The following is a 27,359-nucleotide window of genomic DNA, read 5'->3' as shown; positions in this document are numbered from 1 at the left end:
AGACCCTCATCTCTACCCAAAAAAATAAATAAATAAATAAGCAGGACATGGTAGTACACACCTGAAGTCCCAGCTACTCAAGAGGCTGAGGCAGGAGGATCGCTTGAGCCCAGGAGTTTGAGGCTGCAGTAGTTATGATGGCACCACTGCACTCCAGCCTGAGCGACATAGACTCTGTCTCTGAAAAAGAAAAAAGAAAATAGAGTTTGCCTCACGTTTGTTCCTTGACATTAGCAGTGCAAAGAAATGTATTGGCTTTTATACTGAGAAAGCCAGAATACCTTAAGCCAAGAGTTAAAGAGCTTTCAGTGATCCAGGGTGCCAGCTTCATGATGGTCGTGCTGCATGGCTTTCATCCGCATGAGCAGAGCCTTGAAGCTCCAAGTCCAGAATTACTAACCTAGGTCCTAGCTCTGTGTTGCTATCAGGCCCACCTCATTTGCTAATTCTGGAACACTAGAGAAGTTGTTTGAATTTCCAGGGACACAGCTTCTTCATTTCCTAATGTAGAAGGAGAAAAGTTAGTAACAGAGGTTGTTTCAGGAGGATAATTCTAAGATAATATCCCTCTCCCGAGGAGTATATGTGAACTCAGTAACAGGAGAGTGCTTTGAATCTTTAAAGTACCGAGTAGTTAGCAAACAGTTGCCATATGCAGATCTCAGTCAGACCTGACCATTTGGCCCTCGCTCGTAGAAACCGGGTTAACTTCCCAAGATCTGAACCACTGCCAGTGTAAATAAATGGGAAGAGGTACTGAGCGACCTTGAAGAGGTTATGCCTCCCCATCCTGCTGTAAAATGGGAGTGAAGGTAGGCCATCGTGTACATTGTCACAAGACACTCTGATGCCTGGTAAAAGGATAAACTACTAATTGAAATGATAAAATTACATTTGAACTCTGGAGACCATGAGAACTTTATAATTGACTCATAATGTGCTTTGGCTGCACATACACAGCTATTAATGGTTTGTAGAGGGGGAAGTCCATTTCATTTTGTATTAACAATAAAAACATGCCAAAAAATACACATAATGGAAATGATTACTTCTTTCCTCTGGTAAGAGGCACTTAACCTTTGATCCTGTGCTAAGTTACATGACCAGAGGTAGCTTACCAGCGATCAGGAATTTGTTTCCCTTGGTATTGTTTTGATGATATGTTAAAATAATGAGTCAATTTTTCAGAGCCCTCCTAAGGATAGCTCATTCTTGATTAAGGTGAACTAAAGAAAACATTGACTTAAGCAAATACAGAGAAAAATACAAACCACCATTACACAGATTCAAAATTTTCTATTTTTCCTTCCTTACATGAAATATTAAATGAACTAATTCCTTAACCCTTTTTTATTTTTTATTTTTCTGAGACAGGATCTTGCTCTGCCACCCAGACAGGAATGCAGTGGCATGATCTCGGCTCACTGTAACCTCCACCTCCCAGGCTCAAGCAGTCTGCCCATCTCAGCCTCCCAAATACCTGGTACTACAGGTGCATGCCCACAACCACTCCCAGCTAACTTTTTTTTTTTCTGTAGAGATGGCTTTTCACCATGTTGCCTAGGCTGTTCTTAAGCTCCTGGGCTCAAGTGATCCTCCTGCCCTGGCCTCCCAAAGTGTTGGGATTACAGGTGTGAGCCACTGTGCCCAGCCTCCTCAATCCTTTTTTTAAAATGTTTGGTGGAATTACAAAGGACTTATTTTGTTTTTCTTTTAGGCTTGTATTTATCTTTATATTGTTACAATAACATATGTAAATACAGGCCCATAAATGTAAAGATATAATAAAGAAGCTTACTTGCTGGAAGTCATACACATGTTCATTTAACTTTTCTGAGTAATTTTTTTTTTTTTTTTTTTTTTGAGACAGAGTCTTACTCTGTCGCCCAGGCTGGAATACAGTGGCACAGTGTCGGCTCACTGCAACCTCCATCTCCCGGGTTCAAGGGATTCTTCTGCCTCAGCCTCCCCAGTAGCTGGAATTACAGGTGTACACCAGCATGTAGTGGAGATGAGATTTTGCAGTGTTGGCCAGGCTGGTCTCGAACTCCTAACCTCAGGTGATCCACCTGCCTCTGCCACCCAACGTGCTGGGATTACAGACATGACCCCCTGCGCCTAGCCTTTTTCTGAGTAATTTATGTTCATCCTACTTATGATTTTTCGAATTAGCATATCAACTATGGAAATCATCTGGCCTGAGAAAAAAAGGGAGTCAGACCCCTTTGTCAGGAATGGTCTTTATGTGGGTGCTTTTGAGTGTCTCCACTAAACCAGACCCTTATATACACCTTCCACCTGTACCAAATACTGTTTTGCATGGCATGCCGATACTGTACCATTTTCCAAAGCTGTATTTATTTCTTCAGCACATGATAAGAAGCCAGCCACTGCCAGCATGTCTGAATCATAAGTCTTGGCCTCAGTGACTAGCAGCATGAGATGTAGAGCCTAATTCTGTTGATGGTGGTGAAAAAGACTAATAAATTAGGAAGCTAGAGGAAAAAACTACAGTATATGAAAACAAAAAAAAAAGAATAGACATTAAAGAAATACTTGAGGAAGAAATAGGGAAGCAAAAAGAGTAATCACTTCCTTTCTTTATTCCTTTTTAAAAGTTACTCTCTTCTCTAAATGTGTTATTTCAACCTGTACTTCCTCTGGGCACTTTCATCACTTTATTGCTCTAGCAGGTGATTCCAGGCCAGTCTGAGGTCTTGGGGCTTCAGAAGCAATCAAGCCCTTTGGAAATCCCCAAAGGCTTTTTCAGGAGCTAAAACAAGGCAAGAAAAATATCTCCTTCCTTGGTATTGTTTAAAAATACTCTTGCCTGGCCCAGCGCAGTGGCTCATGCCTGTAATCCCAGCACTTTGGGAAGCCAAGGCAGGCAGATCACAAGGTCAGGAGATCGAGACCATCCTGGCTAACACGATGAAACCCCGTCTCTACTAAGAATACAAAAAATTAGCCAGGCGTGGTGGCAGGCACCTGTAGACCCAGCTACTTGGGAGGCTGAGGCAGGAGAATGGCATGAACCCGGGAGGCAGAGCTTGCAGTGAGCCGAGATGGTGCCACTGCACTCCAGCCTGGCGGACAGAGCGAGACTCCATCTCAAAAACAAAAAAAAAATACCCTTGCCCTGGATTGGTGGCTCACACCTGTAATTTCAACACTTTGAGAGGCCATGGGGGACAGATCGATTGAGCCCAGGAATTTGAGACTAGCCTGAGCAACATGGCAAGACCCCAACTCTACAAAAAATACAAAAATTAGCCGGGTTTCATGACACACGCCTGTAGTCCCAACTACTTGGAAGACTGAAGTGGGAGGATCACTTGAGCCTAGGAGTTGAAGTCCACAGTGAGCCTTGACTGCACCACTGCACTCCAGCTAGGGAAACAGAGTGAAACAGTGTCCAAAAAAAAAAAACCCTCACCCAGCCCGCAGTGTACTGTTAATAATCCTAAAGTTCAGAAATGCTCAACAATGCTTAGGAATTCCACAAAAAAAAATGGGAATCAAGGGGGAGGCTTGTCGGCCTTTCCAAACTGTATGCCAGGATTTTATGAGGTGTTCTAGAAATAAATTTGAAAACAATAAAAGTATATCTTACCCTAGTTACATGTTGTAAACCTCTTAAAAAATCACAGTGCTTTTTAACATATCGAGGACTCTAAAAAACCCTACAATCAAGAAACCTCTTTAATTCTAATTGATCCAGAATTTTCCAAATTTACAGCAAAACTTTTTTTTTTTTTTCTCAAGACGTGCTTTTATCTCTCTCAGAACTGGTCTTCCAAGGCATACAATTTGGGAGATACTTGAACAACAATTATGATACAGTGGCCTGGTTATATTTGTATGGGTCCTAGTCCTGGACACATGGAAATACACCTTTAAATCCATCATTCATGTTCTGATTTGCTGAGGTGGGTAGCAGTTCTCAATACGTATCAGCTTCCCACTGAAATGGCTGATTACCTTCTCTTCTTGATGATATTTAGAGAAGGGAAAAGATAGGTCAGCTTTAAAAAAAGGGATACAATGATACCATTTGTCTGATATATACAAGGCCAGAGATTATTTTTCAGACATTCCCAGTGTCACCAAAACGAAGGCAACCTGACCCTGGGTGATGGGGTATCTAAAATTACATTCCTGAAACCCATTAACGGTCAAACAGAGAGGAGAGTTGATTTGGCAGCCAGGTTTTTCACTTTGTTGCTCTAGCTGATGAAAAGGTTTGTTGTTTGAGGTCAGTAATTACAGTCTGAGGTTTAGGAGTCCTTTGGTTTTAACACAAGCAGAGATAAATGACTAAATTCTTCCAGAAACCACAGATCCTGCATTGCAAATAATACAATAAATAATACAAAGAATCTTCAAATATTATTTTTTAACTTAGTAAATGTTCATTCAGCGCTTTAGTGTGCAAAATATTGTGCCTAGAGGAGACAGAGCTCAGGGGTAGGACCTCATGGTCTTTCTAGAGAGGCAGACACGCATAAACAGATCAGGAATGCATGAAACCGGATCCGCTAAAGGTAAACTGAGTGTGAATGAGCTAAGCCCAGGGTTCTCCATGACAGCATTCCCAGTATCAAATCTGTTTCTTATTAACACGTCCCTGCAGTGGAGTCAACAGTAAAGGGCCTCGGAGGGTTCTGGAGACCAGAAAGGAGGCCGGATGAAAGAGGCCAGTCTCATGCACCATCAGACATTCCTGCGAACACGTAAAGAATCCATGAGGAGGGAGTGGGGAGAGCAAGCATTGCCAGATGTCTCCAAGCCAACCCTTTAACCCATTCCTTTACCTGCTTCCAACTTCAAGTTTCGTTTCTTACTTTTGGTAGGGTTTTGTGTGTGTGTGTGTGTGTGTGTGTGTGTGTGTGTGTGTGTGTTTGTGTGTGTGTGTCTTTTTTTAATACCTAGAATATATCTTAAACTGATGGGAGAAAAGCAAATATTATCAATAGTAACATTCTAAAGTTTGTTCTGAGACATTGTAGTAGTCATATACATGAACGGGTACTTCACATTTTTCTTTTGTTTTTTTTGTTTTTTAATAACTTTTCAGCACTTCACTGATCTTTCCCTTCAAGTGCCAAGATTCCTCAAGGGTTGCATCCCTTCCATCTCTGAGAGTAACTGCCCTCTGCTTCCCTTTAGAGGGCTGGATTTCTACGTTGCATCTCACATCTTTGTCTGGTTTTAAGTCACAGATTCTTTCATACAAATCAAGAAATTCACATTTGATAACCATTAACTATATCCATTTTAGATGAGAAAGAATTATCTTGTGATTAAATTTTAAAACAGTCTCTGAGGATTGGAATAATTGTACTCATAAAGCTATTGTTTGGTCAGAATTTCTTTCAATGTTATAGGTTGGTCATTTGTTTACTTTGGCCTTTTTTATATTCTATATACATACTGCACTTCCCAGCATAAAATTTGTTTTGCTTATTTTTTGGCAATGAGTTCTCAGTTTTATCTGTGAAAGTCCTGTACACACTTTTGCAAGTTATTGTTTCTAAGTTCATAGCTATACCTTTAAGTATTTCTGAAAGTACTTTTCCATTGTGATGACCATATATAATTAGTTAATAAAGCTTCATACATTTAGACTTAGTTCTTCATTTTAAAGAGTAAATGTTCTTCAAAATTCTTTTTTTTTTTTTTTTTTTTGAGACGGAGTCTCGCTCTGTCGCCCAGGCTGGAGTGCAGTGGCCGGATCTCAGCTCACTGCAAGCTCCACCTCCCAGGTTTACGCCATTCTCCTGCCTCAGCCTCCCGAGTAGCTGGGACTACAGGCGCCCGCCACCTCGCCCGGCTAGTTTTTTTTTTTTTGTATTTTTTAGTAGAGATGGGGTTTCACTGTGTTAGCCAGGATGGTCTCGATCTCCTGACCTCGTGATCCGCCCGTCTCGGCCTCCCAAAGTGCTGGGATTACAGGCTTGAGCCACCGCGCCCGGCCCTGTTCTTCAAAATTCTTAAGCATTTTAAATTTGTGAGCCAATTTCTTGTCAGATCTGATAAGATCATCATCATATTTGTAAAGTAATTAATGAAGAGCTATATCAAAGCAAGTCAACATTTTATTGTGTTGTTGGCATATGCTCACATTATTGGTATTATCGTTAATTCTTTTACACCATCTGTCCATTTCATGAAGCTAATTCAGAGAAAACTAGATCATATAATCAGAGAAGCCTCCTACTTGGGCACCCACAGACTGAAGCACCTTAAAGTGAACTGAATACCAAAGTGTAAGAGAGAGTGCCTGTATTCACTTCTTACGGCTGCTGTAATAAACTTGGTGACTTAGACGAACACATATTTATCATCTCGGAATTCTGAAATGTCAGAGACTGATCAGGTATCACCAGGCTAAAATTAAGATGTCAGCAGGACACTGATCCTTCTGGAATCTCTTGGGAATAATCCATTTCCTTACATTTTCCAGCTTCTAGAGGCCACCCACATTCCTTGGCTGGTGGCCCCTTCCATCTTCAAAGCCAGCAATGGTTCACTGAGTCTTCCTTAGCCTGGAACAGTCTGACTCCCGCTCCATTTACAAGGACCCCATGATGACATTAGGCCCACCCTAATAATCCGGGATAATCTTCCCACCTCAGGATCCTTAATCAGTTCTACAAAGACCCTTTGGCCAGATAAGATAATATTTATAGGTTCCAGGATTAGAACTTAGGTATCTCTGGGGGAGGGGCATTATTCTGCCTCCCACAGGGCCTCTGACATCTGTTCTAGAACATCTGTTCTATGTGCAGGATCCCACCTTCCTACATACTCTTAGAGGGCATTTGGTATGCACCCTACTTTACAGATTTTAAAAGTCAACTGAGAATCTGGCCAATTATTTCTTTGATCTAGGCTGGATCTCTTCGCTTCCTGAGGCAACTAAAGTCTCTGGTTCAATCATGAAAATCCATAGGACAAAAGAAAAATCGCAGGAAAGAAACATCTTTGTACAGAGCCCCCATTGCTATGCACAGCATTGATATAAGGGAACACTGCCTTTGCCCTATAATATATAAACTGAATAAAAATATGCAATATTTATTATTATCATAACCAATATAGTCTTTAAATAATGCTGTTAATTCTATTAACAGCATGGTTTGCTATAGTTTTCAAAGCAAGAGCTGTCTAAACAGCCTTCCCCCATGATGCCTTAATTGAAGGAATCTGTTAGAGATTCCTAGTGCTTTTTGAAAAGTGTCATACTTGATCAAAACAGTCTGGTTTCTAAGAAACACCCTTACACAGCATTCCCTTTCTATTATCATTTTATTTACTATTTTAGTTTATTCTTTTTGTTTGCTTGTTTGTTTTGAAATGGAGTCTCCTCTGTCACCCAGGCTGGAGTGCAGTGGCACAATGCAGCTCACAGTAACATCGCCTCCTGGGTTCACATGATTCTCCTGCCTCAGCCTCCCAAGTAGCTGGGATTACAGGCACGTGCCACCACGCCCAATTAAATTTTTTTGTATTTTTAGTAGAGACGGGCTCTCACCATGTTGGCCAGGCTGGTCTCAAACTCCTGACATCAGGTGATCCTCCTGCTTTGGCCTCCCTAAGTACTGGGATTACAGGCGTGAGCCACTGCACCCGGCCTACAGCATTCCCTTTCTAAATTTTGCTGCTGTGTCATTACATGAGGGCAGGGGCCTTGAAGAGCAATTGTGTTGTGTTGTATTATATAATGTGCTCCTAGGTTTCTTGGTTTATTCTTGTCTTATAATGAAGATTTAAAGGGTAGCACCTTGGGCTGGGCACAATGGCTCACGGCTGTAATCCCAGCACTTTGGGAAGCCAGTGCAGGAGGATTGGTTGAGGGCAGAAGTTTGAGACCAGCCTGGTCAACATAGTGAGATTCCCCATCTCTACAAAATAAATAAATAAATAAAGGGTACCATCTTTGGATTTTTTTTTTTTTTTTTTTTTTTTTTTTTTGAGACAGAGTCTCACTTTCTCACCAAGGCTGGAGTGCAGTGGCACAACTTCAACTCACTGCAACCTCCGCCTCCTGGGTTCAAGTGATTCTCCTGCCTCAGCCTCCCGGGGAGCTGGGACTACAAGCAAGCGCCACAACGCCAGCTAATTTTTGTGTTTTTAATAGACAGGGTTTCACCATGTTGGTCAGGCTGGTCTGGAACTCCTGACCTCAAGTGATCCACCCGCCTTGGCCTCCCAAAGTGCTGGGATTACAGGCATAAGCCACCACGCCAGGCCCCATTTTTGGATTTTTACCGTGAGACACTGAATACTAGAGAAATACACCTTGCTCTGTGTCATGCTCCTTTCTCTTGGGTGCTGATACATCATACTTAAATCTACGTTTCACTACGTGATACATTTACCAAAACACCTTATTAAGGCAATAACTGAAATCAAGAAGATACGCTCATTTTTTACAAGGTAACGCAGGCTTCTCAGCAATATTCGATATTTTTATTCCAAATGTTTAGGGGGAAAAAATTAGCGCTTTGTAAATAATGCCAAACATTAAGTTGTGGCTACTAAAAGGAACACCCAATACAGGATAACTGTGTTTTCAGCTTTTCATTTGAACAATCCTTAGAAAATTTTCACTGTATGCAAATCCTTGTTTGACTTTATCAAATAAGTTGCTAAACTATGCTGCCTTCACTCCCTACACGATTTTGGTTGCCATGTTGATGGCTAATTACATACAGGTGTGGTCTAATGACAATTTTTTTTTCCCGTTTCATCAGAATCTCAGCAATTTTTCTCCTGTAGACAAAGACCCTGCCTCCCAGGTTTCGCCTAGTCTCTGTCAGTGAACACCGCAACTGCCCTGAAGGGGTGCCCCAACCCTGTGGTCTTTTCTTCTTTCACTTCTTATAGAGGATTAGTTCCTATAGCATTGCAATAGTACAATCCTGGGTGAATTGCTTTTCCTGTTGTGAATGATTCATGCAATGAAAGTGGAAGATCACTAATTTTCAAGGCCATATGGCTTAAATAAAAACGTCTTGGCGAGGTGTGGTGGTTCACATCTTTCATTCCAGCACTTTGGGAGGCGGAGGCAGGAGGATTACCTGAACTCATGGGTTCGAGACCAGCCTGGGCAATAGAGCAAGACTCCATCTGTGCCAAAAAAAAAAAAAGGTCAGGCTTGGTGGCTCACACCTGTAATCCCAGCACTTTGGGAAGCCGAGGAGGGCAGATCACAAGGTCAGGAGATTGAGACCATGGTGAAACCCCATCTCTACTAAAAATACAAAAAATTAGCCAGGCGCCGTGGCGGGCTCCTGTAGTCCCAGCTATTCAGGAAGCTGAGACAGGAGAATCACATGAACCTGGGAGGCAGAGCTTGCATTGAGCTGAGATCGCGCCACTGCACCCCAGCCTGGGTGACAGAGTGAGACCTTGTCTCAAAAAAGCAAAGGAAAAACATTGTAATTAAAAAAAAATCTTACCCAGTCATATTATAAATATATGGTATTTTAACGAGCTGTCATCTCTCCTAGAGTACATTTTTCATATCAATGATAGAATACAGCTCTTTAACTAGCTGGATCAAACATCACCTTGTTTCTGTTCCTGAATAACAGTAGGCACCACTTACTGACGGCTTAATGTCTCAGAACCAGTTATTTGTGCCCTTATTTAATCCTTTTGTCCCCGCACTGAGGGAGATATTACTTGCTCCATCTTAAGAGCAAGATGAAATTTTTTCATTAAGATGAAAAAAATAAGAATCTTGGAGAGTAAGTGATTTCCCAAAAAACATACCTCTAGTAAGAGATCGCAATACCACACTCCCTCCCAAACACTAATTGTATTTCCTTTGCTTTTTCTTACCGTCATTTCTCAACAATACTGCTAACAATGTTTGCCTTTTACAGTCTTACAAGTGTTCTGAGATGATTTAATACTCTTTAATTATTTGCTTAATGCCTCATTTCCTCTCTGTGATGATAATCCTTTTTCTGAGCCTCATTACTGCTGCATATCCCTCATATAGGGAAAACAGCAGCTATATTTATTTCTAGCCCACTTAAGCACTTATTATTTCATCCTTGGTTTTTAGTTGGTTCTCTGAAACTGAAATGCATCATTTATCATCCCAAATAGAGATTTTTTTAAAATGTTTCTCTCTTGATAGATTTGGAGGCTTTCTAAGTCTAATCTTTTCTCTGTAAAACTTCAGGCTAGGTTTTAATAAAGCTATTTTTACAGGATTGTATCAAAACAGTTCTTGCTTATATATTGTTGATACCTTTGGTTTGGGTAGTTTATTATAAAGAGACACTAAATTGATCTCTTGATGTGTTTGACCGTTTCTCACCTGATTTCATCTACCATCAGCTCTTTGTCTGTAACTGATCAGTAAGAGTACTCAGTAGGAAACATACCACTCAGTGGACTTTCTTCCTCAAAGCTTTGGATGTGGCCGGGTGCAGTGGCTCACACCTGCAATCCCAATACTTTGGGAGGCTGAGGCTGGTGGATCATGAGATCAGGAGTTCGAGACCATCCTGGCCAACATGGTGACACCCCATCTCTACTAAAAATACAAAAATTAGCCAGGCGTGGTGGCGCAGGCCTGTAATCCCAGCTACTCAGGAGGCTGAGAGAGGAGAATCGTTTGAACTGGGAGGCAGAGGTTGCAGTGAGCCGAGATCGTGCCACTGTACTCCAGCCTGAGTGACAGAACAAGACTCCATCTCAGAAAAAATTTAAAAAAGGAAAAAGAAAGAAAAAAGCTTTGGATACTAGTATTTAATCAAGCAAATAATGCTCATAAATAATGAGGATGCTCTAGGAGTCCTATGCTATCAGTGCTTTCCGTAGAACCCAGTTAGAGTCTAGTGCCTACACCCCACACCAGTCCTCAGAGGGCTACAGCCCACAGGAACTTTGAGTTCATCTAGAGTAGCTACCTCACTACAGATTACACAACTAAGACCAAAATAACCATAGCCAAACACCTTCTTAGAATTAGGACTTGAATCTAGGCCTTCTGATTCATAAATGATAGCATCTTTATAAAAATCAAAAACAAGCCGGGCGCGGTGGCTCAAGCCTGTAATCCCAGCACTTTGGGAGGCTGAGACGGGCGGATCACAAGGTCAGGAGATCGAGACCATCCTGGCGAACACGGTGAAACCCCGTCTCTACTAAAAAATACAAAAAACTAGCCGGGCAAGGTGGTGGGCGCCTGTGGTCCCAGCTACTCCGGAGGCTGAGGCAGGAGAATGGCGTAAACCTGGGAGGCGGAGCTTGCAGTGAGCTGAGATCCGGCCACTGCACTCTAGCCTGGGCGACAGAGCCAGACTCAGTCTTAAAAATAAATAAATAAATAAAAAATAAAAAATAAATAAAAATCAAAAACATAGAGAGGATTGGGCCCAACTTCTTTTCTCATGTATTTTCTCTACCACACATCTAAACCTCTGACCTTGGACTTTATATCTAGAGCTTTTCCAAAAAGGCCATGTGTATTAGTCCATTCTCGCATTGCTATAAAGAAATACTTAAGATTGGGTAATTTATGAAGAAAAGACATTGAATTGACTCTTGGTTCTGCAGGCTGACAGGAAGCATGTTGCTGGCATCTGCTTAGCTTCTGGGGAGGCCTCAGGAAACTTATAATCATGGTGGAAGGTGAAAAGGGGGCAGGTGCACCACATGGCCAGAGCAGGAGCAAGGGAGTGTGAGGCGGAAGGTACCACACACTTTTATTTTATTTATTTATTTATTATTTTATTTTATTTTAGACAGAGTCTCGCTTTGTCACCCAGGCTGGAGTGCAGTGGTGCAATATCAGCTCACTGCAACCTCTGCTTCCCAGGTTCAAGCTATTCTCCTGCCTCGGCCTCCCGAGTAGCTGGGATTACAGGCATGTGCCACCACACCCAACTAATTTTTGTATTGTGAGTAGAGACAGGGTTTCACCATGTTGGCCAGGCTGGTCTCAAACTCCTGACCTCAAGTGATCCACCCACCTCAGCCTCCCAAAGTGCTGGGATTACAGTCATGAGCCACTGCACCCAGCCACCACACACTTTTAAATGACCAGATCTCACATGAATGCACTCAATATCATGAGGACAATATCAAGAAGGGATGGTGCTAAACTATTCATGAGAAACCATACCCATGACCAAATCACTCCTCACTAGGCCCCACCTTCAACACTGGGGATTACAACTAAACATGAGATTTGGATGGGGACACAGATCCAAACCATATCACTTGGTCTCCTAGTAATCACACAGCTGGCTTTTGGGGGAAGAAAGTTACTTATTTCATGTGAACCCAAGCATGAGGAATCTGCAGATTTTTTCCAGCAATATCAATTTATGTAAATACTTCATACTCATTCTTGGAGGAGACAAGCATTTCATTTAGTCATTGTTTTCAATCATATAAGGTAACTAGAGATCAAAGTTCTTTGAAGAGGATGGTTATAAAAAAAATACCCTTGAATTTTACAATGCCTTACACTTTTATTAGCATCACACAATGAATATTTGTCATTCTGTGGACTGTACGCAGAGTTTTCTCTCTGAAAATCCTGGCAAGGGAAATCTCTCTTTATTGATTCTGCTGGTCACAAATTATTATGAGAAATGCCCTTTTTTAGACATTATCTCTGACTCTAAGAAACTAAATGACAAAAAGTGAGAGGACAGTATTGTTTTCAAGTCCACTTAAATCACTTGAAATTTCTCTAGGATGATGCCAATTCATAGCCCCTACTCTGGTGCTGGAAACAGTCATTGAACTGAGCCCTCATCAGCCTCCATTTTGTGTTGAAGACGTGCGTGCCTGTAAATGTGATTGCCTGAAATCAACCTCTCTTCGTTCACAGAGGCAGCACAATTATCCCACCCTTTTTCAGGGCCCACCAGATCAGCTGGGATTTCAGACTTCCTCTCATCCCATTGGGAGGAAGCCTCCTTAGCCTTCTCTCTCCATCTTTCATGAGGCTTGTGGAAACCAGAGTTTGCAGCACAGATTCAGGCTTCTTCATTCTTCCTAGGCCCAAGTGTGCAAATGGTAGCATTTGTTTGTGAAAAACACTGCCATGATTCATGAGTCAAACAATGTTTTTCCTCCAATTTTTTTTTTTTTTTTTTTTTTTTTTAAGACGGAGTATCGCTCTGTCACCCAGGCTGGAGTGCAGTGGCTCGATCTGGGCTCACTGTAAGCTCCGCCTCCCGGGTTCACGCCATTCTCCCGCCTCAGCCTCCGGAGTAGCTGGGACTATAGTCGCCCGCCATCACACCCGGCTAATTTTTTGTATTTTTAGCAGAGACAGGGTTTCACCGTGTTCGCCAGGATGGTCTCGATCTCCTGACCTCGTGATCCGCTGGCCTTGGCCTCCCAAAGTGTTGGGATTACAGGCGTGAGCCACTGCACCCGGCCTCCAAATTTTCAATGGCTAAGCTTTGAGGTTTAAAGAACAGAACATGTCTGACAACAGAATAGATTGGGTAAAATCAGGACTTTCTCAGAAAGCTGAGACTGTTATCACTGTACCCACCTGTACCCCTTCCTTCTGCCCTCAGGCCTCTGGCTGCCACTGCTCCTTCTCCAGGTCCCCACACTCTGTGGATGCCCTGAGGACAGAGTTCATAGCTGCTCTTCCGGTGGCTTCCTTCATTTAACCCTAAGCAATTTGGAATGACTTTTGGTTTTGTTTTGCTCCCTTCTGAGGTCCCAACCATAATAGAGATGACAGATGGAGATGTCCAGCCAGGCTATCCTGTCACCCTACTGGCCTGTACCATTTTGCCAACCATTAGAGAGAGGAGGGCCACATAAATCTATAACCTCCACCAAGACCCCTGGTGAAGAATGGCCGTGCTATTCTCTAGTGAAATGGTTCACATTTCATGCTATTCTCGTGGGAAATAGCTCCACAACCTAGTAAGAAACCCATGGCTGGGCATAGTGGCTCATGTCTGGAATCCCAACAGTTTGGGAAGCTGATGTGGGAAGACCATTTGAGTCCAGGAGTTCAAGACCAGCCTGGACAACATAGCAAGAACCCATCTCTATTTAAAAAATAAAAATAAATAAAATAAATAAATAATAATGACACTTCATGTCCCTTTGTTGTCTGTCTTTCTTTTCTTTAGCAACAAGATCTCATTATGTTGCCCAGGCTGGTCTCAAACTCCTGGGCTCAACAGTCCTCCCACCTCAGCCTCCCAAAGTGCTGGAATTACAGGCATGAGCCACTTGTGCCTGGCCTGTTGTCTTTCTTAGAGCCAAACTGCCACAGAGCTCATCGGCCCTATCTAGTAGCCCATATACTCTCTAATGCCTGCTTCCTGTGTGTTGCAGTGACTGTAAGAGGTAGGCCACTGGGGTGGCTGAACAGAAGGGGATGATGAAAACTGCAGGTGATCATCAAGGGCTCGTTGCTGGTAGTATGTACTTAGTCGTTCTTGGCGTGGCTACACATGTTCAGTGTATTCAAGCTAGAGCTGTGTTTTTTGGGAAGTCAAAGTTGCTATTCATTCTCACAACAGAAAGAATGCTGACAAGTAGTATCATGTCACACAAGTAGTTTCATAATTATAGAGACCTCACTCTTTTTTATGTTGGAAAGGCCAACTAGTACAGAATTAAGGGATAATTATAAGAGAATGGAGGTCAACAAGAGTTTTTCTGAAAAGATAAAAATCCATGGGGATGGGGGTAGGGGATGGGGAGAGAGGAGAATGAGAAACCAATATTTGCTGCAAAGGCCTTGTTGATCAGGAACACAGCTAGACACAGTGGCATGTGCCTATAATCCCAGCTGTTTGGGAGGCTGAGGCAGGAAGATCACTTGAGCCCAAAAGTGTGAGCCCAGCCTGGGCAACATAACAAGATCCAGTCTCTAAAAATAATTAATTAACTGATTTTAAAAAAAAGAAGAAGAAGAACCAGTGATAACTGTTCCTCTTCATTCACCATCCTCTGTAAGCTAAGAATTTCCCCCAACGTATATAAATGCAGGACACATCCCACACATGCATTTGGCATATAAACATCCTATGTATTGTGATGCTTGGCAGAAACAAGTGTGCCCACCTTCTTTTACTGGAGCTTTGTTTTATATTGGGGTAGAAAAAGAATAGTTTCTATAATAACTAGGGGAGGGAAAAGTCCTATTCTGTGTTTCTATAAAGTTTGAGAATTAAATTGCGTGGTATAATAACCTATCAGAACATTGTAACATTTATTTTGCCCTATTTTGCTTTCTGATTCTTGTTCGTTCTTGGAAAAGAAATTGTAAATGTATTTTATCCAAAGCCATAAAGCAATTATTTAATGTAGTGGGGACTCTTAAAAATAAATACAAGCATCCTCAAGAAGTTCAGCCTATTAGGAAGATAAGACACAAAAAGAACGATCATATTAAGCAGAACGTGCTTTGCTGTATAAAATAAGTAAGCATACACAATGGTAAAGGAGAGATGGGGAAATGAGAGAAAACTTGAAGGAGATGTGATTTGAGCTGAGTCTTAAAGAATCTATGGGAATTCAATAGGCAGAGACAGAGAGAGAATTCCAAGCAGAAGGAATCATCAAACAAATGGCCTGGAGGTGGGAAAGCCCAAGGTATGTTCAAACGAGATCAAGTAAGCTGAGCACACTGGCTCATGCCTGTAATCCCAACACTTTGGGAGGCTAAGGCAGGCAGATCACTGGCGGTCAGGAGTTCAAGACCAGCCTGGCCAGCATGGCAAAACCCTGTCTCTACTAAAAATACAAAAATTAGCCAGACATGGTAGCACACACCTGTATTCCCAGCTATTCGGGAGGCTGAGGCAGGAGAATCGCTTGAACCTGGGAAATGGAGGTTGCAGTGAGCCAAGATTGTACCATTGCACTCCAACCTGGGCGACGGAGCTAGACTCCATCTCAAAAAAAAAAAAAAAACCCCACGACCAGACACAGTGGCTCATGCCTATAATCCCAGCACTTTAGGAGGTCGAGGCAGGCAGATCACTTGAGGTCAGGAGTTGGAGACCAGCTGGCCAACATGGTGAAACCCCATCTCTACTACAAATACAAAAATTAGCCAGGCATGGTGGTGAGCGCCTGTAGTCCCAGCTACACAGGAGGCTGAGACAGGACAATTGCTTAAACCTGGGAGGCGGGGGTTGCAGTGAGCCGAGATCGTGCTACTGCACTCCAGCCTGGGCGACCGAGTGAGACTCCGTCTCAAAAAACAAAAAAAGAAAAAAAAAAAAAAACAGAGCAAGTAGCTGGATGTGGGTGAGCACTGGATCCCTGAAGTGGATGGTCATAGGGACACTAGAAACATGGACCTCTGTCTATTTAGCTGAGAATTCTGGGTTAAATTCCTGGAAAGCCGCTGAAGGCTTTTAAGCACAAAAATGTCTTTAGAACTGCTGCAGGAATACATACAGGTAATGAGTAATTTTAGAATGGATATAACTGGTAGGGAAGAGGACAGAGAATTCTCTTGTTGGAATGGCTAGTCTTGAAGGTCTGGGTCAGGTTAAGACAAAAATGAAAACAGTAGAGAGCTGATTCGCCGAGGCAAAATAGAGCCAGGCTAGGGTTCACAAATGGCCCTCGGGCGGATTCAGTGGACGTGAAGGAGTGACTAGAGTGTAGGATAAAGGGACAGTTATCCAAGGAGTTCTTGACTCTTCCATAATTTAGAAATGGAGTTGTTTGGAGAACTGCTGGTGTCTGAGGTATGACTGGACTGGTGGTTGAGGAACTGGAGATAAAGATTCTTGAAGTTGGGGAAATTTGTGAGACCATGAACATGAATGTTGAAATCTCAGAGGATGGGATAGAAAGCCCAGTGAAACAGGGACGGAAGTCACTACAGAAGATATTCCAGGAATATCCTGGAGGTTCCGTATGAGTGGAATTCGTCTCAAAATAAGAGTTTAAAAGGTGGTGGTAACAGAAAATGTATCTATAAACGGCAATGGGAAAGAAAAAGTATGTCAATACACATGAAAACTGAGAACACTGCATTCAGGGAGAGAAATCTGGTGATTGGAAACACAGATAGAAGAGAAAGTTTTCAGTGACTACCCTGTTGAATTTGGGATTTTAAACCATAAAAAAATGCTTTAAATTAATTAGAAGAGTACTTTTTCTAATTAATTGGTTAATGTTTGTTTTTGTATACTGACCTCACCATTTCTTCCGAAAAATTGGCATGGGCTTGAGGGTAATGGTATTATCAAGGAAAAATCCTTGGTTCCCTTAAGGCAGAGGTGTGAAGGAAGGAAGTTGCTCATTGTAAAAGGGGTTTTTGTAGGACCTTGAAACCAGCTCATACTGAAGCTGCTACATTGTCTGGAGTAAATACCCAGCATTTGTCATCTCACTGCAGGAAAATTTAGGACATGGACACACATGAGGAGTTTAGGAGCAGAAGTTTAACAGGCAAAAGAAGGAGGAAGAAAGAGAAAGGAAAACAGCTCTCTCTGTAGTGAGAGAGAGGGGTCTTTCCAGAGGACCGGCCAGTGGTAGATGTGCCGGATTTTATAGTCAGGTTTGAGGAGGCGGTGTCTGATTTACGTAACGCTCACAGATTGGTTCAATTAAGTGTGACATTTACACTGTGGGCAGGGAAGGCTGGCTGCCCCACCCTAATCTTATTATGCAAATGAACTTTCTCCTTGGCCTGCGCTATCTTGTCTGCTCCTTACTGTGCATGCAGCTGGCAGAGAAGGAAAGATGGGGCTGCCATTTTGAACTTGATTGGCACAACTACCGGCTTCTATGTCTGCAGCTTGATTTTATAGGCTGCTCTTTGTTAAAAAGGAAAATAATTAAAATATATATATATAATAAAGACAAGATCTCACTCTGTTGCCCAGGCTGTTCTCAAACTCCTGGCCTCAAGCAATCCTCCCACTTCTGCTTCCCAAAGTGCTGGGATTACAGGCATGCGCCACCATGCCTGGCAATGGCAGCAGTTTTAAGAGTAGCAATCGGCCAGGCGTGGTGGCTCATTCCTGTCCTCCCAGCACTTTAGGAGGCCAAGGCAGGTGGATAACTTAGGGTCAGAAGTTCGAGACCAGCCTGGCCAACATGGTGAAACCCCGTCTCTACTAAAAATAAGAAATAAGCTGGGCGTGGTGGGACGTGCCTGTAGTCCCAGCTACTCAGGAAGCTGAGTCAGGAGAATCACTTGAACCCAAGAAGCAGAGGTTGCGGTGAGCCAAGATTGCACCACTGCATTCCAACCTGGGTGACAGAGTGAGACTCCATCAAAAAAAAAAAAAAAAGTAGCAATCATCCTCCTCTTGTTCACAACAGCAATCTGTGTACTAACAATAGTTATTACAATAGGTGTTTACTAGAATAGCTCTCTGCTATCAACCATGGTTTACTATCAGTTCGTGCTTCTAAAGAGTGACAGTACACAATAACCAATGGGAACAATGCTTTAGTAGAACAAACAGGTCACTGAGGGCAACAGAAATATGATCAATTACAATGCCATCCAGTAAGGGCCTAATAGAGATACGCAAAGTGTTAAAAGATAGGTTTGTGCTGGAGGAGGACTAGGGAGCCATCACTGTCAAAGGCAGTGAATTGAGCCCTGAATGTGAAAAGAAACTGGGGAGGGGCTCCCCAGGCACACACACACAGGTGTGAAGGCATGTAAGTACAAGGCGTATGAAGGAAAGAAAGAAGCTAAAGAATAGGGCCTAGGGAACCACAGAAGACGAGGTTGGATCTGGACTGAGATAGACCTTGAACTTTATCCTTTTGCCAGTAGGAAGTAATCTGTATCTTAGAGTATCATTCACTCTAATGTAGAATGAATTAAAGAGGCAAAAGACTGAAGACAGAAAAACCATTCGGAATATAACAGGCAAGAGGAGATAAGGACTTGCCCCAGGCATGGTGCTGGGGATGGAGAGGAAAGAACTGCTGTGGAAATCCACCAGGGGAGGTGGCCAGCGAGAAAGTAGACTACAGTAAAAGGAGGAGTCTTGAAGGAGGTTCTTATCTGCTCATCAAGGTTGAGTCTGCCTTGATGAGGGACATGTGCTTGCCACCACTATTGATGAATGACTGAAACAGATACAAGAAGATTAGGGAGAACACCATAACTTCAAGAGAAATACAAAGTAAGAACTAGAACTTAGTTGCGAGTGGTCTCTAAAAGTCTTAAACACTCCTGGGTTTATCTACCTGTTTCTCATTAACTTTTTTTTTTTGAGATGGAGTTTCGCTCTGTTGCCCAGGCTGAAGTGCAATGGCGAGCTCTTGGCTCACCGCACCCTCTGCTTCCAGGTTCAAGTGATTCTCCTGTCCCAGTCTCCAGAGTACCTGGCATTACAGGCATTGCCACCATGCCCGGCTAATTTTGTACTTTTAGTAGAGACAGGGTTTCTCCATATTGCCCAGGCTGGTCTCGAACTCCTGACCTCAGGTGATCTACCCGCCTTGGCCTCCCAAAGTGCTGGGATTACAGGCATGAGCCACCGTGCCCGGCTCTCATTAACCTTCAAGAAATAGGTATGTAGAAGTAAAAGAGCAAATTCTTGCCTGTGTGTGTGTGTGTGTGTGTGCGTGCGTGTGTGTGTCTAATCAGCAATTGAATGATTAGTAATAATCACATTTTCTCCCACTGAAAAAAACTTCTAAAAGAAATCTCGTCTTCATAACTTATTTTCAATTATAAAAAAAAGAATATTAACTTTTCAAATCTGCTTTCTGAATGTCCCTCTTTCCTTTCTAATAATGCTTTTGTTTTTCCTGAACAAATATCTCAATGCAGAAAATTTTAAAGAAAAAAATGAAATATACAAATAACATGAATTATGCAGGACTCTGTTGGCAATTGAAAGGATTTGGCTTCTACTGTGAGTGAAATATGAATCATTTCCAGGTTTTGCCCAAGGGGGTGTGTGATCCTGGCTTTTAAGAAATTATTATTCCTGCTCTGCTAAGAATAAACTACATGAGGGCAGGAGTAAAATAATCTATGACTATTTCTTTAAAATAGATTATTTAAAATGGAATTACTTCATCAAGACTATATTTACTTAGGTTCTCTTAAAGATCATATTCCCATTATTTGTGAATGAGTATGTGTGGGAGAATATATCTGTTTCAAAAGCACTTAAGGAGTACAAATGCAAAATCTGTTTTCAACCTTTATGAAAACAACTGGCTCCGTCTCAGACTAAAATAATCAACCTTTTGTGGCATTGTTGCCATTTCTGCTCAAATGCAGCCATGAAGCAGGAAAACATGCATTGCCAATTGGAGTCAGGTGGAATTACAAATCCCTTCCCTTATTTAACAAGCATTTATGGAGCACCTAACATGTGCCAGGCACGAGGCTGCTCCTGAGGATGCAGCAATAACACTGACCCAGCCTCTGCTCTGACTTCAAAGGCAAATAATCTGAGAGCTTTTTTTCTTGTAGTGTTTATACATAAAATGTTTATAGTTGCTGCAAGTACTGTAAAGAGAGAGAAAGAGATAGGGGTATTATGATCCTAGGCAACCATGAGCTGTATGATCAAAGAAAATAAATTGCTTCTTCCTCAAGGAAGTCTGACTTGAATTCCAGGTGGGAAAAAAAAAAAAAAAAAAAAAGTAGCAAAGAGCAAAGGCCAGAGGTAGGAATGAATATAAAATTCTGAGTAACTAAAAGAAGGCTAGAGTGACTAGAACACAGAGATGGGGAGGGGAGGGAAGGTGGGAAAAAGAAACAAGGGATGGGAGTGATCCAAGACAAAAGTAGAAGTAATACCGGCTCAGGTAGCCCAGAATGTTGTAAGCCACATTAAGGATTTTGACAGTTTTGCGAAGAGCAGTGGGAGATTATTAAACAGTTTCAATCAAGAGCCAAGCAAGCTAAACTTAGATGTTCTTAATAAGGTAAACTAAAATCAAACTAGCAGATTGACCTTGATCTCAGTGTGCTTAGTTATGGGAGAGTTAATGTTAGATGATTTACCAACCAAAGAAAGCACGTTTTGCTTAAATGACAGTTAGCAAACATTAATTTCAGGATATGGTTAATACAAGCATGTGTAATCAGAATTGTGATTTACATTTAGGCACACTGAACTAGCCATTACTTAGAAATTTCTCATAAAGATACCACTATATTATGCTTGATTGCACTTGTAGAAAACAAACCCTTGAATTTTCACTTTAGGCTTAGAGAACAATCACCATTTTTGCAAATCCTTTGCCAAATGAAAATGAAAACTTCTGGGATGAATTTCTTTCTGCAGGGTAGAGATTACACTCACGTAAAGATTTAGCTGACAACTACCAAAAAAGAATTGGGGGAATAAATGGGAGAAACAGCTGTCCAGGAAGTTATCAGTTGCCAGGTTTGCTTGTAATGCAGAGAAATTCCCAGGAAGTCAAAGAGTGCTCATTGGTGATTGCACGTCTTTTGAAATCACATCAGAGGTCTCCATTTTCTAGCCTCTTCTCTTGAAAATGAATATCTGTTTCCAGGCTCCCACAGGATGTATAATTTTGCACAGTTGTTCGTAGCTATTGGCACCATTTATCTCTCTAGTCATCCACTGTTCCATGTTGTATAAGTCTGAATATGCTTTGCAGACACACTTTAAAAGACGGTAGTTAAAGCGATCTCACTTTGATCGTCTTACTCCAGCAATACAATTTTTAGGGGTTTGGTTTTGTTTTGTTTTTAAACAATACACTTTTCCTATCATCATAATGAAATGCGAAATGTTCCCTTGTCCCCACCGCACACCCTATGTGGCTCACTTCTTCAGTGCCTCACTGCTCAAACCTCTAGGGGAGCACACAGACAGGCAGGCTGCAGGACTCCGACCCCACGGCAGTGTCTGGGGTGAACGTTGACAGCTGAAGCCCCAATGGGCGTGTGTTACAGGGTGCTCTTTTAGTTTAGCCGTCTATAGGCCGCTTGTGTTAGTTCAATTAGATCCCCTTCCTCATCACAAGGACAGAGAGCTTTCTGTATCCGGGTTCTTGCCTTAGTGCACCGGAAGAATTGGATCACGTGGGGGTTTGGAGAATGAGTGGAAAGTTGTGTTGAGTAGAAGTAGTTCTCAGTCCTTGAGGAGACCAGAAGGAAGAAGGCCTTCCCCTAGAGTTGGGCCACTCGCTGCCCGGCTCTCCTTTGACTGCTCCGGCCAAACTCCGCCTCATTCCGCAGGTCGCCGGTCGATGTCCTGTCGCGGGTGGATGTCCTGTCGCGGGTGGATGGCCTGCCGCCGTGCCGGAGTCTACGGATGTGCTCTTCCGCAGACATGCTCTCGAATGACCAGACACATGACCAACCACTTGTGTCTTCTTCTGCCGATGTGTTTCTCAAGACGTCCAGTCGCTTGTGTTTTTTCCTTGCTAGGGTCTCGAGTTTTTATGGGCGCAGGATGGGGTTGTGGTGGGCCAAGGTGGTCTTGGAAAATGCAACATTTGGGCAGGAAGGCGGGAGTGCCTGTCCTCACCTAGGTCCGTGGGGATAGAGCCCTAGCCAGGGACCACGCCCTTCTCTACCCAGCACTTTCCTTCCCTTCTTCCGTATCATTTAAAGGGATCACGCTCTTCCCTTCCCAGCACTCCCGTATCAATAATATGCAAGATTTTAAAGATGCAGTGCAAAATAAGAAAAACATCTGGAAAGTTTGGAACCGTAAAACCAGTCTGCATTGTCTTTCTTAAGGAGTGAAATTGTACAATATTTATTTTCATTCAACAAACACTTATCTATCACTTGTAAGGAGGATTTGTCAGCCATTGTTCAAAGATGCTGTACAAATACTAACATGTCAAATATTATGTAGAACATTCTGTTTCTTTTTTATTTATTTATTTTGAGACAGAGTCTCACTGTGTTGCCCAGGTTGGAGTGCAGTGGTGCGATCTCAGCTCACTGCAAGCTCTGCCTCCCAGGTTCAAGCGATCTCCTACCTCAGCCTCCCAAGTAGCGCCCGCCACGTCGCCTAGCTAATTTTTGTATTTTTAGTAGAGACAGGGTTTCACCATGTTGCCCAGGATGGCCTCTACTACTAAAAATACAAAAATCAGCTGGGTGGTGGTGTCGCATGTCTGTAATCCCAGCTACTCAGAAGGCTGAGGCAAGAGAATCACTTGAGCCTGAGAGGTGGAGGTTGCAGTGAGCTGAGATGCACCACTGCACTCCAGCCTGGGCAACAGATTGAGATCCTGTCTCCAAAAAAAAAAAAAAAAATTGACAGATTAGGGGACAGGGCACAGTGGCTCAGGCATGTAATCCCAGAGCTCTGGGAAACTAAGCAGGAGGATCGCTTGAGGTCAGGAGTACCAGCCTGGACAACACAGTGAGACCTCATCTCGAAAAAAAAAAAAAATTGAAAAATAAGAAAATTAGCAGGGTGTAGTGGCGGGCACCTGTAGTCCCAGCTACTACGGAGGCTGAGGCAGGAGGATTCCCTTGAGCCCAGGAGTTCGAAATTGCAGTGAGCTGTGATTGCACCACTGCACTGCAGCTTGAATGACAGAGCAAGACCCTCTCTCTAAAACAAATTTTAAAGTTGTTTAAAAAAACTGTTTAAATTGACAGATTAGAATCTAATCAGTTTCTTTCCAGAGCTACTTGAACATCTCAGGAGATTCTAAGGATGGAAAAGGAAGGAGTTTTAATTGCAGAGTTTCATTCCATGTCTTGTCAAACCAGGTCTAGATTTGCCATTTAGAGCTGCATTCTCTGATCCTGTGTTTTCAGAGAGGTTTCTCCATGTAGATGAAACAATGAGCTGCATCCTTCCTCGGATTGGTAGGTGTTCTTTGGGCTTTATATGTGTGGCGTAACAACAGCACACAAACGCCAGGGGGCAATGCAGTGTCACCGAAGAATCATAGGAAACTCGGGTCTGGCTTTGACTAAGAACATTGGCAGCATCCTGGGGCAAAGGTGAAATCCTTACTAACAAGAGTTTCACAAAGGAAAAAATATGTTTAAAAATCCTTTCTTTGAAAGCTTCCTGCATTGTCATCAAAATTGTCCTTCAGTATTTGTGCACAGCTGGAAGTTTTGTGATATTATTTGCAAAAGATTTACTTTTCATTTTTTCTTAATGCGGCTGCCTAGTCTTTCCTGGAAAGTTTCCTGGGTCTTTCTGCGTAGGAAAGATTATTCTAACCAACTCTGGGCTAGCCTGGATCACATTGTTAGGACTCTGTTGCGTCCTCTGCCTGACCGCGGGGCTCTCTTCCCCCGGTGCTCATTCAGCGCTTCCAGCTGCCTCTGCGGTTGGAGTCGGGCTCCCTTTAAGGTAATTCCAGTCCGGGCCTGTGTTTTGTTTCCAGCTCGGCAACCGCCAGGTGTCTGCCCTCCCTTAACCTCCAAGGATGAGAGATCAAAGGTGCCCCTACATCTGCCTCCTGCCCAGCTCTTTAATCTGTTACATGTTCAAAAGGGACAAATGCAGTATTGTGCACTCAGGGAGGGAGGACAAATCAGAGAAATGGAAATGGGCAGAGCCTCAGAATGTGTTAACTTACGTAAATGATATGGAATATGCCTGTCTACATATTAGCCCTGCTACGGTGGAGGTGTTTTCTTCTTGAAAGAGCAAGAATATTATGGAGAAATGGAAATCCTCTTTTCTCCAGTTGGAACCCTACTAAACCCATTTAATGAAATATTGTACACAGACCCATTTGGAGGTCATTATTAGGAGAAATATAAAGAGGTAAAACAAAATATTTTTTAAATTTATGAAATGGAAATTACATAAAGGGCACTTGTAGAGACCTGGGCTTATTTTATACACCGCAAAAATGATAAAGTAATCTTTAAGTAGAGCAGATATTTTAAGGACTATTTCCAGCGGACCATGTATTTTCCATATCCATAGAGCTAAGTAGGGGAATGCATTTTTAAACAGTAGGAATACAGATAAGGTATTAAGAAAATAATACTGAGAGCAATGGGTATGGAAGGTACAGAATTTACCTAGCTATCAGGACTCAGGAAGCAGCAATTACTTCTTCCATTTTTAGAGGAAGGGGGTGGGGGTGGGGGAAGAGCTCCTGATCTAGTAACAAATTGTTTCTAAACTTAAATTGAAAAACATTTTAAACAGTTTGAGCATCCACGATTTTCTTTAGACTTTTAGGAGAGCTCTCTAACTTCCAACTACAGACATAAATGTGAACAGGCACTGATTACTTTTTTCTCTATGCATTCCTGCGCCCACACACCCAGAGGCTCTCTTATGCTTCCTCTTCCCCAGCGGTTACAAAAAGGAACTCCAGCAACTTCAGTTGTGCTTAGCTGCCTTCACAGACAATAGCAAAGCAGGACCAGTGGCCTCATATTAAGTCACACTGTCTTTCCCCAGTTACAATGGCTGAGAACCCAGATTTTCACAAGGTGCAAAGAAAAGAATATTGACATGGTTATTAAAAGCTATGGTGAGAAGGGAGTCTTTATCAGTTGCTTCAAATATTTCATTCACCTTCTTGACAAATATTTATTCTGCACTTACTATGTCCAGACATGGTGCTGAACTCGGGGAATTCACTGGTGATCAAAAGCAGTCTTACCCTTTGTTCTCATGCAGTTTACCATTTAGGGGTGGAGACTAGCATCAATCAAATAATCACAGAGATAACTGCACTGAAACAAAGAAACAGTTCTTGTGGGAGAATCTACTGTAACAAAGTGACTAATCTAGAGGCTCAGGGAGAAATTCCCTGAGAAAACCCTCATTAGCTGGGAGTCAAAGGATCAAGAAGGGTGAGGGATGGCACGTGATAATTCTGCATTAAATATTAGTAGAACTGAAAGGGTGATGTGGCTGGAGTACCAAGAGCTAAGGGACAGGGCACATGTGTAGCCAGAAAATGTATGCACAGCTGACTATGTCTGTCATCTGTTGCTACATACCTTATTACCCCAATGTGGAGCAGCTGAAAAACAATCCTTGTATTATACCTTATGATTTTGAATCAGGAATGTAGGCAGGGTTCAGCTGGGCAATTCTTCTGTTTCACATTCAGCTAGAAGTTGGTGTAGTAGTCAGAGTTCTCCAGAGAAATAGTATATCCATATATGTGTGTGTGTGTGCATATATGTATACTGACCCATAATTATGTAGGCTGAGAATTCCCAAGATCTGCAGTCAGCAAGCAAGCTGGAAACCCAGGAGAGCCAATGGTATAGTTCCAATCTGGGTCCAAAGACCTGAGAACCTGGAGAGCAATTACGTAAGTTCCAGTTCAAGTGGAAGTCCAAAAGGAGGAGAAGACTGATGTCTCAGCAGGGAGAGAGAATTCTGTCTTACTTGGCCTTTTTGTTCTATTCAGGACTTCAACTGATTGGACAAGAACCACACAACTTAGGGAGGGAAGTCTGCTTTACTCAATGAACTGATCCAAATGTTAATCTCATCCAGAAACACCTTCACACACACTCTGAATAATGTTTGTTCAAATCTCTGGGCACCTCATGACCCAGTTGAGTTGACACACAAACTAACCATCACAGGCTGGCCTAGAGAGTCCAAGACGGCATTATTCACATGCCTGGCACCTTGATTTCCATGGCTGGGAGTGTGGGCTCCTGATCAATAGCAATATGGTAACTGTTGATTAGAGCACCTGTAATTGGCAGCCTTGCGGCTTCAAGACCCCTTACATGTCAGTTCACGGCTTCCAGTTTAGATTGACCTTTCCTATCCAAGAGATAGGAAATCTTAAGGTCTTAAGGTCTGAGCCCAGATGCTGGCAGAGCATCATTTCCATCATATTCCTAGTGATGGCCAAAGCAGTCCACAAGCCCACTCAGATCAAAGGGAATAACAAAGATGCCACCTCTGAATGGGAAGAGTTTTAAATAATTTGTGGCCATGATTAGTCATCCATGCTTCAGCCTCTGGACACAAATTATTCACATCTTCTGTAAGGCAGAATATACTCACCCCTTCTAAAGACTTACCTCATCCCAAGCTCAAGTTTGAGATTCAGGTTCTTACCATCTAAATAAGGTTCAGTTGCTGATGGGGCCCATTTGATGCTGTTGTCTAGTACAATTTCTCTCAATATGAAGACCTGTGAACTAAAAACACAAGGTATCTGCCTCATATATGCCCAACATATACTGATAATACAGGGATGGGATAAGTGCTTGGGATACTCCCACTCAAAGAGTGGATAAACAGCTATATGCCAGGTATTACCATAGCAAGTCTGAAATTCACATGCTGCCAGTTCCTTGGCTACAGGGCCCAGTGCTACTCTCCGGAATGATTCTCTGCAGCTCTTGGATCCACCCTCTAGACTCTTGTTGCACCTTCTGAGTTGTCCCCTTTCCATAGGAAATAGCACTTTCAGCTGAATAATCTTCT

The 27,359-nt window shown here is 42.5% G+C and overlaps 1 protein-coding gene and 1 long non-coding RNA gene across 33 annotated transcripts in view; one reads left to right on the top strand and one right to left on the bottom strand.

Annotated features, from left to right (window-relative positions):
- Positions 1-27,359, top strand: part of DLGAP1 (DLG associated protein 1) — a 961,867-nt gene that overhangs the window by 769,334 nt on the left and 165,174 nt on the right. For 2 of the 32 annotated variants that reach the window (XM_074022780.1, XM_074022779.1), the window contains exon 9: positions 22,184-22,666. The exons of the other annotated variants lie outside the window; for them this stretch is intronic. In XM_074022780.1, coding sequence (XP_073878881.1) covers positions 22,184-22,479 — 296 coding nt within the window. In that variant the 3' untranslated portion in view covers positions 22,480-22,666. Of the gene's footprint in view, positions 1-22,183; positions 22,667-27,359 lie in introns of those variants that run through there. 32 annotated transcript variants of the gene reach the window in all.
- Positions 61-26,202, bottom strand: LOC123570065 (uncharacterized). Its single transcript, XR_006694051.2, has 3 exons — positions 26,098-26,202; positions 282-501; positions 61-180 (listed from the first exon to the last, which is right to left on the bottom strand). It is a non-coding gene; the product is annotated as an uncharacterized lncRNA (long non-coding RNA).

Source organism: Macaca fascicularis, chromosome 18 (assembly GCF_037993035.2).
Source record: "Macaca fascicularis isolate 582-1 chromosome 18, T2T-MFA8v1.1".
NCBI lineage: Eukaryota > Metazoa > Chordata > Mammalia > Primates > Cercopithecidae > Macaca > Macaca fascicularis.
The sequence above is the reverse complement of the archived record's forward strand: the minus strand, read 5'-3'. Positions and strand labels throughout refer to the sequence as shown.